This window comes from Ranitomeya imitator, chromosome 1 (assembly GCF_032444005.1).
Source record: "Ranitomeya imitator isolate aRanImi1 chromosome 1, aRanImi1.pri, whole genome shotgun sequence".
Classification (NCBI taxonomy): Eukaryota; Metazoa; Chordata; class Amphibia; order Anura; family Dendrobatidae; genus Ranitomeya; species Ranitomeya imitator.
In genome coordinates this window covers 475,895,977-475,911,581 of record NC_091282.1, presented here as the reverse complement: position 1 = coordinate 475,911,581, position 15,605 = coordinate 475,895,977, and the positions used below count along the sequence as shown (strand labels likewise).

The following is a 15,605-nucleotide window of genomic DNA, read 5'->3' as shown; positions in this document are numbered from 1 at the left end:
GTTCTAAGCTTTTGCCCTGTCTCCCCCACATACAGACCCCCAGTTGGACATTAAGTACAAATAATTAGGTACACCACATTAGAAGTGACGCAGCTGAAAGTACCTGGTATCTTGTAGTCCTGATGTGAATTGGGGATCTTTATCTTGTCCGTGGTCATTATAAATGGACAGGTTTTACATTTTTTCTAATTGCAAGGAAAGGTACCTGCAGCTGTTAGAGAGGACAGGAAGCTCTTGACAATGATGCTTCTTAGATTTGGGGGCTGCCTAAAACAGTAGTGGGGGGTCTGGAAAAATGGATTGTAAGCGGGCATCTTTTTGTAGTAAAGGTTGTAATTTCTGTGCAGCTCCCCTCAGCACCTCCAGATTTGGATTGTAGGCAACTACTAGAGGTACCCGGTTATTTTCTTCTTCAGCTTTGTAATGTAGCAGGTGATTCCTTGGTATTCTGGTGGCTCTTGTAATCTGGTTTTCAATTGTTCTTGGATGGTAGCCCTGATTCAAAAAGGTCTTTCTGAGGCGACCAAGGTGTTCATCCCTATCCATTGGGTTGGAACATATACGATTGTATCTGATGGCTTGGCTGTAGACAATAGAGTTTTTTGTGTGTTTTGGATGGAAACTGTCCCATTTAAGGTATGTTGGACGGTCGATAGGCTTCTGATGCAGGGATGTCTCTTATTTTTCTGCAGCTTAATGATGGTGTCTAAAAAGTTAATTTCACTGCAGGAGTAGTTGAGTGTCAAGTTGATGGTAGGATGAAATTGATTAAACTATTCATGGAACGTCTTTAGCTGTGGCTCAGACTTCGTCCAGATGATTAAAATGTCATCAATGTAGCGGTAGTACGCCAGAGGCCTGATGGGACATGAGGACAAAAAGGCACTTTCAAGCTTGGCCATGAAAAGATTTGCATACTGTGGGGCCATTTTACTTCCCATTGCTGTGCCAGTCTCCTATAGATATATCTTCTTGTCAAATTCAAAGTAATTGTGGGTGAGGATGAATTTTATAAGTTTCACCACAGAATATGCATCAGTCCCTGTGTTTTCCAGGAAGAATTTGCAGGCATTTAATCCATCCTGGTGTGGGATATTGGAGTACAAAGATTCCACATCCATGATATTCTGTGATATTCTGTGTAACTAATATTGTCACATGACAATTTGCTGAGCAGTGTGTCAAATTCTATCACGTATGCTACAGTGAAGTAGGGTCAACTGACACTCAATGCCTCTAGCCATTCCCGGTTACACTATATGTCCGTATCACTTTACAGTAACAAAATGATTCTTGACCGTGATCCTAAACTTTATCCTCCCTTGTCCTTTTTGCAAACCACAAGAATAGGAGGTGAGGAATGACAGACACATGCAAGCAGATCCCAACCACTGCTGTCGTAATGCGATCATGCATTACACTAGGTTTTCATTGCAAATGTCAGAAGCTGTTAATTGAGCAGCTGCAAGTCACTGATTTTTGACCACAATGTATCAGTCAGGGTTACTACATCTGGCCTTAGGCCCCTTTCATAGATCAGTTTTTGCAGTCACAATCCATCGAATCCTGAAAAAAAAAAAAACGGATCCGTTGCAGATTGCGAAAAACTGATGCGATGGATCAGTTTTTTTGCCGGTTCCGACTAGCTTGGATCCTTAAAAAAAAATAAAAAATTGGAGCATGCTCAATTAAAAAAAAAACAAACAAAATAAAATCTGTCGCTGGATGCGGTCATTTGACGGATCTGGCGCAATAGGCTTCCATTCTAGCAAACGACGGACGGCGACTTATCCGTCGCTGTCCGATTTTTTGACGGACACAAAAAAAGTTACTACTGTATGTCCGTTGTATCCGGCCGCCGGACAAACAATTCTTGATGGATCCGGCGAACGACGGATGAAACATGAGGCCATCCGTCGCAATCCATCACCAATACGAGTCTGAGAAAAAAAAAAAAAAGGATGCGGCGGCATAAGTCGCCGATCCATTTTTTCAAAATTCGACGGATTGTGACTGATGGCAAAAAACTAGTGTGAAAGGGGTCTTACCCTTATAGAAGAACAATCAAACATTGACAACTTAATCGTGCTTCCTGGTTTCCAAAACAAATCTGGTTGTAGAAGCAGTTTTGATTTACTCTGCCATTTGGAATATATACAGCACTAGTTGAATCAAATGGCAAATTTAAAGCATTTTTTTTATAGTTTGTATATTTAAGAAATTTAAAGGAAACCTTGCAAAGGGATCAAACGCTTTAACAAAGCCAAGCACTAAAACTATAAGTGATTCCAAACAGTTAATTCCTAGGATATGTCCAATTATAAAACATCACAGCACCCAAGACCAAGACCATCCCAACCTGAAAATTCAAACCCTGCTAATAAATTAGAAAAAGTAATAAAGTATCACTCTGGAAATAGCATGGGTGATATTTGTGTGTAATTCTCTAACACTTCTCTTTTCAATCTAATGTGGCAGAAACGCTGAAAATCAATGTAGTTGAGTAAATATGTGATATAAACCAATGTGCAAGTTTTTACACGTGATAACCATAGAAAAAAAAATTAAGTTGTCTTTCGTAAACCTTATCAAAGGCCTCCTGAACAGTCTCAGATTCCTTCAAGAATTCTTCAACAAAGGAGTTTACGTAGCGCTGCCTTATGTCATGGGGAACTTTACATCCACTTTCTGTTGTAATAGACTGCCTTTTACGCGTAGGTATCTAAGTTTTCAAACAAAAATTATTATGCATTTACAGTGTACTATTAACACGTTATCAGAAGTGCCTTTTGATGAAGTGCGAATTAAAAGGAATCTGTCCAGGTTTTTGCTACCCCATCTGAGAGCAATATAATGTAGGGGCAAAGACCCCAATTGCAGTGATGTGTCACTTATTGGACTGCTTGTTGTCATTTTGATATTACTTATCTGCAGCAGATCTACCCGTTCTCTGTGTACTGAGCTCTACACAACCCCATCCCCCTACCACCGATTGGCAACTTTTTGCCCATGTACAGAGTACACAGAAAGCTGCCAAGGTGGTTGGGGAATATAGAGAGGTCATGAATATGTTCAACTACCTGACATCAGCAGGAGATCATCATTAGTGGACTACTAAATCTGCCAAGTGTGATTTTATGAAAACTACAGCAAGCAGCCCAGTAAGTGACTCATTGCTGGATACGGTCTGTCTACATTATGCTGCTCTCAGATTAGGTGGCAAAAACCTGGTGACAGGATCCCTTTAACTTCACAGCTGGTCACATTTGCTAAATCCAATTTACAATCTTTAAACAATTAACTGCAGTAGAAACACGGGTATTACATACCTGGTAATGTGTTTTTTCATGAGACATGACGGCACCACGAGAGAGGGGATCTGCCCTTCAAGGACAGGAAACCTTCAAGATAAAAGGGGTGGCTCTTCTCTCCACATCAGTTGTTTTACAGAGTACGAGAGGAACTCCGCCGGTTAGTGTACACATAAATAATACATCCTATACGGTTCTATTCACTGACACCCGAGGGAGTGTATAATACAAATAATGCTAATAATGCACCCAACTAATGACATGATCAAAAGGGTGGTAATATAAGAGTGCTGTCATGTCTCATGAAAAAAACACATTACTAGGTATGCAATACCCGTGTTTTTCCATCATACATGACGGCACCACGAGAGAGTTAGAGATTTGTATTCTCTTTTAGGGAGGGATCACTGCTTGTAACACTTCTCCCAAATGTGAGATCAGAGGTAGCAGATAGGTCTAACCTATAATGTTTAAAAAATGTAGACGGAGAGGACCAAGTGGCCGCCTTACAGATTTGGTCGATGGTAGCATCTGCTCTCTCCGCCCACGACGTCGCCATGGCCCTCGTGGAGTGGGCTTTCAGACCCTGTGGAACAACCCTGCCTGCACTACTATACGCTAGAATAATGGCCTCTCACCCCATCTAGCGATAGTTTGTTTTGAGGCTTTAAGGCCCTTCTTTGACCCCTGGAATGAAACAAAGCCCTCTGTTTCCTCCAGGATTCTGTCATCTCTAAATACTGTAGGATACATCACCTGACATCTAGGCAATGGAGTCTCTCCTCTTTCTTGTTGCTAGGATTGGGACAGAGAGGGTAGGGTTATATCCTGAGCCCTATGGAATCTCGATACCACTTTGGGGAGATATGCCGGATCTAATTTTAATACAACCATATCGTCCATAACTTGTGTGTAAGGGGGGTCAGCTGACAACGCGTGTAAATCCCCAACCCTATGGGCCGATGTACGTGCCACTAACAAAGCTGTTTTTAATGTTAGTACTTTATCTGAAGTTGTATTTAACGGCTCAAAGGGGCTTTCTGTCAAAGCTGTCAATACTAAATTTAGATCCCATGGTGGAGGAGAAGGGGATAGAATAGAGTCAGCTCTACTACAGGCTCAGATAAACCTCACCACCCATCTATTGCTTGCCAGGTCACAGTTGAATAAGGCTGCTAAAGCTGAAATGTGTACTTTGAGAGTACTAACAGCTAATCCCAGATCTAAGCCCTTTTGCAGGAACTCCAGTATTGCCACTATCTGGACCTCCCCTTCCCGTATAAGCCCTGAGCTGGAGAGGAATTTCTTCCTTATTCTCCCATAGATCTTGGTCGTTAATGGTTTTCTGCAAGGTGGATATTAAACCAGCTGAGAACCCTTCTTTCTCTAACAACGACCGTTCAAATGCCAGGCTGTCAAATGTAGCCCGGAATTCTGCGGGCGGTTGAAGGGACCCTGTGTTAGAAGGTCCTGGTCTTCCGGGAGTACCCACGGGTCCGTCACCGACATCACTCTCAGCCAGTAAAACCATGGAATTTTTCGGCCAGAAGGGAGCTATTACAATCACTCTGGCCTTGTCCTCCCTGATCTTCAGAACTGCTGGAATTAGACACATCGTTGGGAAGGCATACAAGAGTCCTGATGTCCATTCTATGCTGAAGGCATCTACTGCCAACGGCCTGTCTGCTGGGTTCAGGGAGCAGAACTTTTGAACTTTTTTGTTGGCTTTTGAGGCAAAGGTCTACACTGGGTCTTCCCCACATGTGTACTAGCCATTGAAAAATTGACTTTTTTAGGGACCATTCTCCTTGCCTTAAGTGGTTCCTGCTTAAAAAGTCTGCCTTTATATTGTCCGCACCTCGAATATGCAGGGCCGATAATGAAAGGAAATGCCTTTTGGCTAGAGTCATGAGTCTTTTGGTTATGTGCATCAGTGACCGAGAACGGGTGCCTCCCTGGTGGTTCACGTATGCGACCGCTGTTCGGTTGTCTGATAGGACTCTCACATGATGCCCTGTCAAGCGTGGAAGTAACCTCTAGCACTTTTTCGATTGCTAGGAGTTCCCACTCGTTTGAGGATAGATTTTTCTCCTCTTGAGCCCAGGTGTCTTGGACCCATAGTGTGCCTGAGTGAGCTCCCCACCCCCATGGACTGACGACCGTTGTGATTACTTTGGAGGCTGTATGTCCAGGGAACTCGTTTGATTTTTTTCCTTTTTTCCCTCTGGGAGGCGACACTCCTGCGCCACGGAGTCTACCGTTATCCCTAGGAAATTCTGGAACATTGCTGGCTCTAGTTTTGATTTTTTGAGGTTCAGTTGCCATCCTAGTGTCTAGAGTGTCCATCACTATTCTGATTTGTTTCTGACAGTGAGAAAAGTTTTTCCCCACCATCAGGAAGTCGTCTAAGTAGGGTATTATCAGAGTCTTTTTCTCTGAGATGTGCTGTGACCTCTGCAATCAGTTTTGCAAATACCCGTGGGGCTGTTGCTATCCCAAAGGGCAGAGCCCTGTACTGAAAGTGACGCAACTGGGACCCCATCTGTACTACCACTCTGAGAAACTGACAATCTTGTTGTCTGATTGGGACGTGATAGTAAGCATCCTTTAGGTCTAGGACTGACATGTAACACTGAGGATATAGAAGTTTCACCGCTGATTTTATTGATTCCATTTTGAAAGATGGAATTATTAGATATTTGTTGAGGCCTTTTAAATTTATTATTGTCCTCAAAGAATTGTACGTTTTTTTTTTTTTTTTTGTTTTTTTTTAGAGAAAAAGGGGGGAGTAAAACCCTTTCATCTTTTCATCTATTGGAACTTCTTCCAAGACGTGTTTGTCTAGGAGTGATATTATTTCTCCTTCCAGACTGTCTTGTTTCTCTTGGGAGGACTGTACCGGGGTCTGCATGTATCTTCTTGGAGGCCAGTGGTGGAATTTTAATTTTAGGCCTGATTCTATAATCTGTCGGATCCATACGCTGCAGGAGATCCTCTCCCAGGCAGGAAGGAAGTGAGAGAGCATCCCTCCCACCTGAGAAGGACCGTCACTGGGGAGGGTTTCTTGGTGTCCCTGGAGGACTTGCCAAAATAGAAACATTTTCCTCCCCTGGATCGCTTGTCCAAGTTGCTCCTGTCCCGGTCTCTAAACTGCGGTCTTCGGAATTTTCGACCTCTCTGAAAGGAGCGCCGAAAGGGCTGAAATGGCTGCTTTGGAAAATTTTTCTTTTTGTCACCGGCTTTTTCCAACACCTCGTCTAATGCCGGTCCAAACAGGAAGTTCCCCTCACATGGCAAAGAGCAAAGTTTCATCTTTGCCTGTGTATCTCCTGGCCAGCATTTAAGCCATACCGCACGGCATCCTGTGTTAGCTAGACTGGCAGCAAAGTCAGCAGCTTTAGCAGAGTCTGCTGACGCCTCAGCTAGAAATACTGCCGCTGCTCTCATGGCCGGTATTGCCTCTAGGATAGTCTCTCTGGGAACTTTTTGTTCTACCTGATCCTCCAGGTTGTCCATCTAGATTTTTAGGGATCTGGCTACACAAGTGGCCGCGATAGCTGGCCTTAGTGCTCCTGCCGAGGCTTCCCATGCTGTCTTTAGGCAACTATCCGTCTTTCTATCCAGAGGTTCTTTTAGAGAACCTAAATCCTCGAATGGTAGGGAGGTTTTTCTGGCCACTTTTGAAACTGCCACATCAATTTTTGGCGCTCTATCCCACATCTTCCTCAGAAGGATATTTCCTTTTAAAGGGACTCTGTCAACTGAATTTGGCGGGACTGGTTTTGGGTCATATGGGCGGAGTTTTCGGGTGTTTGATTCACCCTTTCCTTACCCGCTGGCTGCAATATTGGATTGAAGTTCATTCTCTGTCCTCCATAGTACACGCCTGCACAAAGCAATCTTGCCTTGTGCAGGCGTGTACTATGGAGGACAGAGAATGAACTTCAATCCAATATTGCAGCCAGCATGCAGCCAGCGGATAAGGAAAGGGTGAATCAAACACCCGAAAATTCCACCCATATGACCCAAAACCAGTCCCGCCAAATTCAGGTGACAGGTTCCCTTTAAGGGAGTTGATTATGTGGGACTTCTTTTCCGGTTTTTGCCATTCCCTTTTAATAAGTTCTTGTAGCTATTCCTTAATAGGGAATGACCTCCGTTTTTTCTTTTGCAGACCACTGAACATAAGTTCTTGGGATGTCTTTTTTGCCTTCTTGTCTACCAGCCCCATGGTAGAGCGAACAGCTTTTATGAGCTTATCCGTAGCCTCCGCTGGAAATGTATCTTCCTCTGAGCTACAATCTGAGCAGCGAGCTGTATCAGAGTCCTCCTGTGACTCTGAGGAATCCCTTTGGGATGCTACTGAGGGGCTGGATCTGTCCCTAGATCTGGTATCAGTGTCGGCTGTCTAACGCTTTTACAGACCTAGAGACCTCTGACTGGATCAGAGATCTTAGGCTCTCCGTAAAGGAGGGTGTTTCCTCCGCCACTGTCTTGTTGATACACTCCTGACAGTCTTTTACCCCAAGAGGTCTTTAAAGGCTTTTTACACACGGGACATTCCTTATTTTTAGCTTTTGCCTTATATTTTTTGGGGACCTCCTATACTCCACCCCCATCCACCCCCCACCCCAAATGTATGTAAGAAAAGAGGGGAGAGACGGAGATAAGAGAAGAGAAAAGAACAGACATTAGCATGCTGGACTTTCTCGAAGTTCACTCACCACTCGGACACTTTCAAAGTACAGGTACCGGATCCGGAGGTTGACTGGTTTTCTCAGTGTCTCCCAATGAGACCAGGGACCCCTCCTTCCTGTCCGAGCGGCTTCTGCTGCTGCTTTGGCGGATCTGGCTCTTCTCACTTAAGCGAGACCGCCTCTCCTGCACCTCTTGCTGTGGCATTAAATGTTCTGGTGAAAAGCTCTCCATCTTACACACTACCACGTAAGAAGAGTAATCGCCTTCAACCTGGCCTGGTTTAGTGACACAGGGCAGCACTTCTGGTTCGCTTAAATAGATTCACTTCCTTTTTTTTTTTTTTAGTTGATCACCTGGCTGATCCTGCCTGGCTGCTCAGCACTCCAATCTGTGCTGTCATCAGGTGTATGTGCGCACCTGCTTATTGATTGATTACCTGGCTGATGGTGCCTGTACTACCTCCGGTGCACGTGAATACCACCAATCACCTGGCTGATCCCGCCTCTGCAGCCACAGCTGGTAATTTAGTCCATTTGCATATTCTATGCGCGCCGCCGGTAGTTACGTCCGGTGCACGCTACTTAATCAACTATTTCACCTGGTTGATCCTGCTCCCAGCGCCAGCATCTGCGCATCCTCCTTGCTTCTACGCGTGCACCCGGCCACTACTTCCGGTGCGTGTTGGAAATCTTGGTCCCCCAGCCCCTTCGCACCACATCCAGGGTTCCGGATGTTGTGCGCACGTGCACTTCTCCTTTCCGGCTGGCCATACACGCGCTGAGACCAGCGCTGGATCACAAGATGGAAGCTGCACTTACCACAGCGCTTGTTCCCTGCACCGCTCCCCTGCTGCGATCATGCTGCTTACAGGTACTTCCATGAAGAGAGCCCAGGGAGGAAGGAGGGGAGGTGAGAGGGTGGGACCATCTGCAGTACTCAACAGGGATGGCATAATACCTCCGAAGAGCCTTACCTAGCCTGGGCACCGATGTGCCTCACAGGTTGCATGGCCACCATAGTCAACAGGGAGGGAGCACCCATTGTGACCTCCGAGGACAACAATTAGCAGGTGGATTTTTTTTTGTGGCAACAGAGATGGTCACTAACCATGGCCTCCGAGGCTCCATCTTCACCCGGGCATTTTGCCTCACGGGTTGTGGCCATGCTTCGCTCAGGAAGGCATGGAATACAAGACCCCAGAGGCGACTACGGGTACCTGGTGACGGGTGCAGCAGACCAGCGCCTGCCCAAATCCACCCGACCCAGGCCCAGGCATCCTCTTCAGTCTTCATCTTGAGGGTTCCCCATCAAGGACAGGAAACCAACTGATGTGGAGAGAGGAGCCGCCCCTTTTATCTTGAAGGTTTCCTGTCCTTGAAGGGCGGATCCCCTCTCTCGTGGTGCTGTCATGTATGATGGAAAAAACTGTCTGAAAGCACCTCAGGAATGACAATAACCAGTATTTCACTTTCAGATTACATTGTTATCTAAATCAAAATGCACAATTTTTTTATTTTATTATTTCATTTATTTTTAAAGACCTGGTATGCAGGCTATTTAGTATTTTTTGGGATATTAAAAGGGAACTTGTCACCCCCCAGACATTTTTTAAGTAAAAGTCACCTTGTGCAGCACTAAGGCTGCATTCTGTCAAGGTGGCTCATTTTGTGCTCCCTTCTAACGCTGCAATATTAATTTTTATCACTTTCGCTCCATACCTTTAGTCTGTCCGGGGGGCACATCTTTTACCCCGGACACAACCGCCTCCCAGCCATCAGTCAGCCCCTCCGTGCGCTGACTCTTGTCTTCATTCACGCACCCGGCGCCTGCGCTGTGCTTTCCTTTTTCTTGCATGCGCCGTTTGCGCACAGAGGGGCTGACTGATGGCTTGGAGGCGACAGGTTCCCTTTAAGCATAAGATCTTACACACATTTAACTGAAACGGTTTATATAGGAAGCATTACCTTTAATGCTGTTGTTGGAATGGTTCTTTTCTGTGGCATGATAGATTTGATACATGTACTTCCTTGAACTAATCCACTTAGTTGACTTCTAGCTGGTAAAACTGGTTGAACTTCCATTACATTAAGACAAACTGCCAACATAAGATTTAGATTAAAAGAAGGGGAAAAAAACAAAAAAAAAAAACAAACTGTAAATCTTCTCTAGACCGCAAAAGGTAAAACGTGGCTTTACTTCCTCCAGTAATTTTGGGGGGAAAATTGGGAGTGGAAAAAACAGATCGCTTTAAACGGTTGACCACGACTATCATTGATGACTTATCCTCTGTCATCAATGTCTGATTGATGGGGGATGAGACACCCACCCTGCTGCCCCGCTAGTCAGCTGTTCTAGGTGTCGGCGGTGGACAGACCTGTTCAGTTACTGAGCAGCTCCATCTACCCATAATGGACATGGCCAGGTACTGCACTTCTGCCCCCTATTAATTTGAATAGGGGGCAAATGTCCAGTACCCAGCTCTGGCAACTATCAGACTAAGCAGCTCCATAGCTGGGCACCTAGAATTGGTAATCAGCCAGGTTGCTGGGTGTCTCACTTCAATCCTAAGGATAGGTCACCAATGTATGATCGATGGGTCATAAAATGTTAAATTAAAAAGGACTAGCAGTGAAAGAAAGCCATCAAACGTACCAATTTCAGGCTCAAACCTTTTTTTAAGGCTAAAAATCATTAGAGGTCAGGAGTCATGTTTCTTCAGACTACAGCCTTTACTAAAGTGGCTAGATTGGGCAACCATTTAAATGTTGTCATGGGGAAAATTTTATTACATTCTTGGAGAACCTATATGTGTAACCATATTCTCACTAAACTAATAACTACCAGATAAATTCAGAGACTAGTTAAAGTGAAACTGTCAGAAGGATTGTGTTCATTAAACTACAGACACTGTTGGCAATACAATGCTTAATATGCATTTATGATTTAGTCCTATAGTTTTGTGGGAGGGTGGGGATAATCTCCATTAAAATGGCACCTACCAGAAAACTACACAGATTAAACAACCAAAAGACAGATTTCATCAACAAAAGGCATCATGTTAATCAATATAACAGCCCACTTAACAGTGCCTGTAGTTTACCGAGCACAATCCTGCTGACAGGTTCACTTTAAGCTAGCCATACACATTACCCCTCTCCCAGTTCACCCATGCATAATCTGCATATAGCAAAATGGGTAGTCTGCATGAAGGAGGAATGCACAGCCTAGTGTTTGTGATCTCAGAGAGCAGCCGTCACACTCTTCTGGTAGCAGCATCTCACCATCGAATAAAAGGCTTGGGTCTGAATTCCTACCTCATATGATCAGTACCGAACGCTCCACCTGTAATAAAAGTCATCCAAACACAAGTCATGTCTGTATTACTAAATTATACTATAATAGACCAATCCAGACAGCTATTAACTCCTTAAAGGGAATCTGTCAGCAGGTTTTTGCTACCCCATTTGAGAGCAGCAAGTACCCAGATTCCAGCAATGTGTCACTTACTGGGATGCTTGCTGAAGTTTTATTAAAGTCTTTCACCTGCTGCAGATCAAGCAGTACTCTGAATGCGGAGCTCTGTATAACCCTGCTCACACCACTGATTGCAGCTTTCTACCTATGCACAGTTTACACAAATCTGCCAGTGGTGGGCATAGAGTTATGCAGAGCTCAAGAAGATAAATGACTACATGGCAGCAGGATTACTGCTCCTCTAAATGATAACCTTCTGCTGTTAAAACTACAGCAAGGAGCCAGTGGACATTGCGTGCTATCTAATCTCAAATCTGCATAATACAAAAACCTGGTGACAGATTCCCTTTAATGATTTGTGACATACATTTTGGTCATAGACTGCTATGGAAAGTATGAAGCCAGCTCAGGAGCAGAGCCTTCTACATACTGCAACGGCAGCAAGCAGAGCACACACATTGGTCACTGCAGTTTAACCATTTAACAGTGCAGAAAACTGCAAATAAATGAGGTCATCAGCTGCCCTTAATGAGATTTTGGAAAATCAATGGGTTATTGTGGCAGCCTTAGTAACTGACATCTCTATACTCTTGTGAACCTCAGCATCAGACTGAGCACCATACCAGAATGGCAATTTCACTATATACTGCAATACAATAAAAATCAACTCCCTTCCATGTCTCATTTCCCTTAAAGATTTAAAAATTAAAATACAAAACACAAACAAACACCTAGTACCATGGTGTCCAAAAAGGCTGCTCAAAATATAAAATTTAAATTGCAGGTTAAATGCCAACACCCCCACGCTCCTCTCCTGAAGTAAACAAAAAGTAAAAACCACAAGTCATAATTAACATCTCAGTTACAGCACTTCGTCATTAACATTTTTTTCCCTTAGGTTATGTGCACACGTTGCGGATTCTCTGCGGATCCGCAGCGTTTTTTGAGGTGCAGAAACGCTGCAGATCTGCAATTGATTTACAGTACAATGTAAATCAATGAGAAAAAGAAATGCTGTGCACACTTTGCGGAAAATCCGCTGCGGAAACGCTGCGGTTTAAAAGTAGCAGCATGTCACTTTTTTGTGAATATGCAGCGTTTTTGTACCCATTCCATTATAGAAAACCGCAGGGGTAAAAAACGCAGCAAATACACACAAAAAACTCTGCGGAACACACAAAAAACGCGACAAATCCACAGGTGCGTTTTCTGCCAGGAAAGGCAGAATCTGCACCAGAAATTCCTAAGCCTAATTCGGAACGTGTGCACATAGCCTTAATCTTTAATTTCGCAGCACCTTTTTGTGGTACGAGATGTAGGTTCAATGTCACCATTCATTTCATTGTACAACACAATGTACTGTCAAAAACAAAGAATTGGCAAAAAGAAAAAAAACAAAAACAAACAAACAAAAACACACTTAAAGCTTTAGTCACACTAAACGACTTACCAACGATCACGACCAGCGATACGACCTGGCGACTGCAGGCGCCGGGCCTCTCTGACCTTTCCGGCGCCTGCGCACTGCAGTCGCCGGAAAGGTCAGAGAGGCCCGGTGCCTGCGCACTGCAGTACTTTGTTCTGCCCTCAACAGGGCAGACAAAGTACGCCTGCGCCGGAGCCGTGGCTGAAGATCAGAAGAGGACGTCTTGGAATGAAGATGGGAGGCGCCGCAGCGGACCAGAGACACCCATCCGACCGGACCAGCAGCGGGACCGCCCCTGGGTGAGTATAATCTAACGTCTTTTTCTCCTCTTTCAGGTAACATCGGGGGCTTATCTACAGCATTACAGAATGCTGTACATAAGCCCCTGATGCTGGTGGGATTACCTCACCCGCGATTTTCGGGGTGACAGGTTCCCTTTAACACCCTTTTTGAGAGTTGTCCTTCTCAATATAAAAAAAACTTTTGCAATCCAGCCGACCAGTCGGCCTCATTCAGTCTAGGATTTGTTTAACGATAGGAATTTGTATTAGATTTGACAAATCCTCATTGAAAGAAAACTCAAGGAGAACTATAGCCACCAATGAAGGATGGTACCAGGAGATTACTGCTAAAAATAGAAGCAGAAAACATAAGACTGTTTAATGAAAACTTACAATAAAATATGAAATAAAGTTTCTTACCAATCTGACTAAGATTATTAAGAGTTGGGGTTAAGCAACTGGAAATTCTTTTCTGCGAGGAGACAAGAGCTTGTCCATTTTTTATAGCAGATGTTATCTGTAAAGCTTGCTGTTGTACATGTACTATCCTTGGATGAGGCATCTGTTGTGTGGTAGCACCTCTAAAAGGTACAAGTATAGTGCCACTTGTCTTAACCTAGAAAAGAAAAAATGCAAAGAAACTGGATTTGTAGAAAAGGCTTATGATACAATATAGATTTTTACCTAATGGAAAATCTCTCATCTTGTTCATTGGGGAGGAATGAAAATACAGTTTTTAAATGAAGATCCTTATGAAAGGAAAAAGAAATCCAAACCTACAGGGCCCTATGTGAAAAAGTGATAGCCCTTAAAGGGAACCTGTCACCCCCAAATTGGAAGTTGAGCTAAGCCCACTGGCATCAGGGGCTTATCTACAGCATTCTGGAATGCTGTAGATAAGCCCCTGATGTAATCTGAAAGATGAGAAAGGGAGGGTAAATTATACTCACCCAGGGGCGGTCCAGCTGCGGTGGGCGTCACGGTCCATGGCCTCCCATCTTCTTGCGATGACGTCCTCTTGTAGTCGGGCTGCGGCTCCGGCACAGGCATACATTGTCTGCCCTGTTGAGGGCAGAGCAAAGTACTGCAGTGCGCAGGCGCCGGGAAAGGTCAGAGAGGCTAGGCGCCTGCAAACTGTAGTACTTTGCTCTGCCCTCAACAGGGCAGACAAAGTATGCCTGCGCCGGAGCATGAAGACAAGAGGACATCATCCTATAAAGCTAGGAGGCGCCGGACACAGACCACGACGCCCGTCAGACCGGACCGCAGCAGGACCTGGGTGAGTATAATCTAACTTTTGTTCTCATCTTTCAGGATGCTGTAGATAAGCCCCTGATGTTGGTGGGCTTACCTCATCTTCCATTTTGGGGGTGACAGGTTCCCTTTAACCTAATAACTGGTTGGGCCACCCTTAGCAGCAAGAACTGCAATCGGGTCATTCCACGTCAAGTGAACCAATGAATATTGCAACTATATTTTTAATTCTTTTGAGAATATGCTTTTTTGTAATACTGTGTTAGAGGATGCAAAATAATAAGAATAAAAATTCTATAAATTTTATTTGTTAAAATTAATATTCAAAGTTGTGAAAAAAAGTGAATTTCTATGTTGCATGCCTCTACGTTTCTACTCAGGTAAGAAACAAGATAGACAAATGGGAAAACACCATTCAACTCAGAAGTACAGGCTTCTTTCAACAGATATGTCACAAGAGAATCTGTTAATATTTTATCTATGCAGAATCAAACTCCATTTCAAAAAACACATTTCCGAAAATTCAGTACATTAAATTTGCAAAAAAAAACTATTTAAACAGTGTCAATTCAAATCTATTCAGCCTGTGGTATAAGAGTGTAGGGTCGGTTTTCCAAATATTAAAACACTTATTTTAGATCTTAGGAGGGACGCTTCAGCTGCTTCTTCACATGACAAACAGTTGACTGAACCGCTTTATAAAAGACAAATCTTCCCGATCAAACTGCTCACCAAAAATCTAGAGCAGATTCTAGAAAGGCGAGTACCACAAGCACATCACAGAAAGAGTGTGAAATATAGCAATAATTAAACTAAAAAAGGAACAATTGAATAAAGGGGAAAATTTAGGGGTTAATACTGACAGAAGTGAAGCATTATTTTCAAAGTCAGAGCGTCAAAGAAGAACCCATATCTTGACACGCCTGGACCTGTGCCCTCTTGTCGAGTTAACCCCTTAGTGACTGGGCCAATTTTTTTAATTCTGACCAATGTCACTTTATGAGGTGAACTCAGGAATGCTTCAACAAACCCCAGTGGTTGAGAATGTTTTTCGGTACATTATAAATTTATGATAATGGTAAATTTACATTGATATGTTTAGTGTTTGTTTATTAAAAAAAAAAAATTGCAATTTTCAAACTTTGAATGATTATCCCTTTA

At 43.8% G+C, this 15,605-nt stretch overlaps 1 protein-coding gene across 1 annotated transcript in view; it reads right to left on the bottom strand.

Moving 5' to 3' along the window:
• LOC138673111 (RNA exonuclease 1 homolog) overlaps positions 1-15,605 on the bottom strand; it is a 227,187-nt gene that overhangs the window by 160,139 nt on the left and 51,443 nt on the right. The window contains exons 5-7 of the mRNA XM_069761765.1: positions 13,611-13,806; positions 9,974-10,104; positions 2,585-2,722 (exon numbers count right to left, since the gene is read on the bottom strand). Of these exons, the coding sequence (XP_069617866.1) occupies positions 2,585-2,722; positions 9,974-10,104; positions 13,611-13,806 (465 nt within the window). The remainder of the gene's footprint in view (positions 1-2,584; positions 2,723-9,973; positions 10,105-13,610; positions 13,807-15,605) is intronic.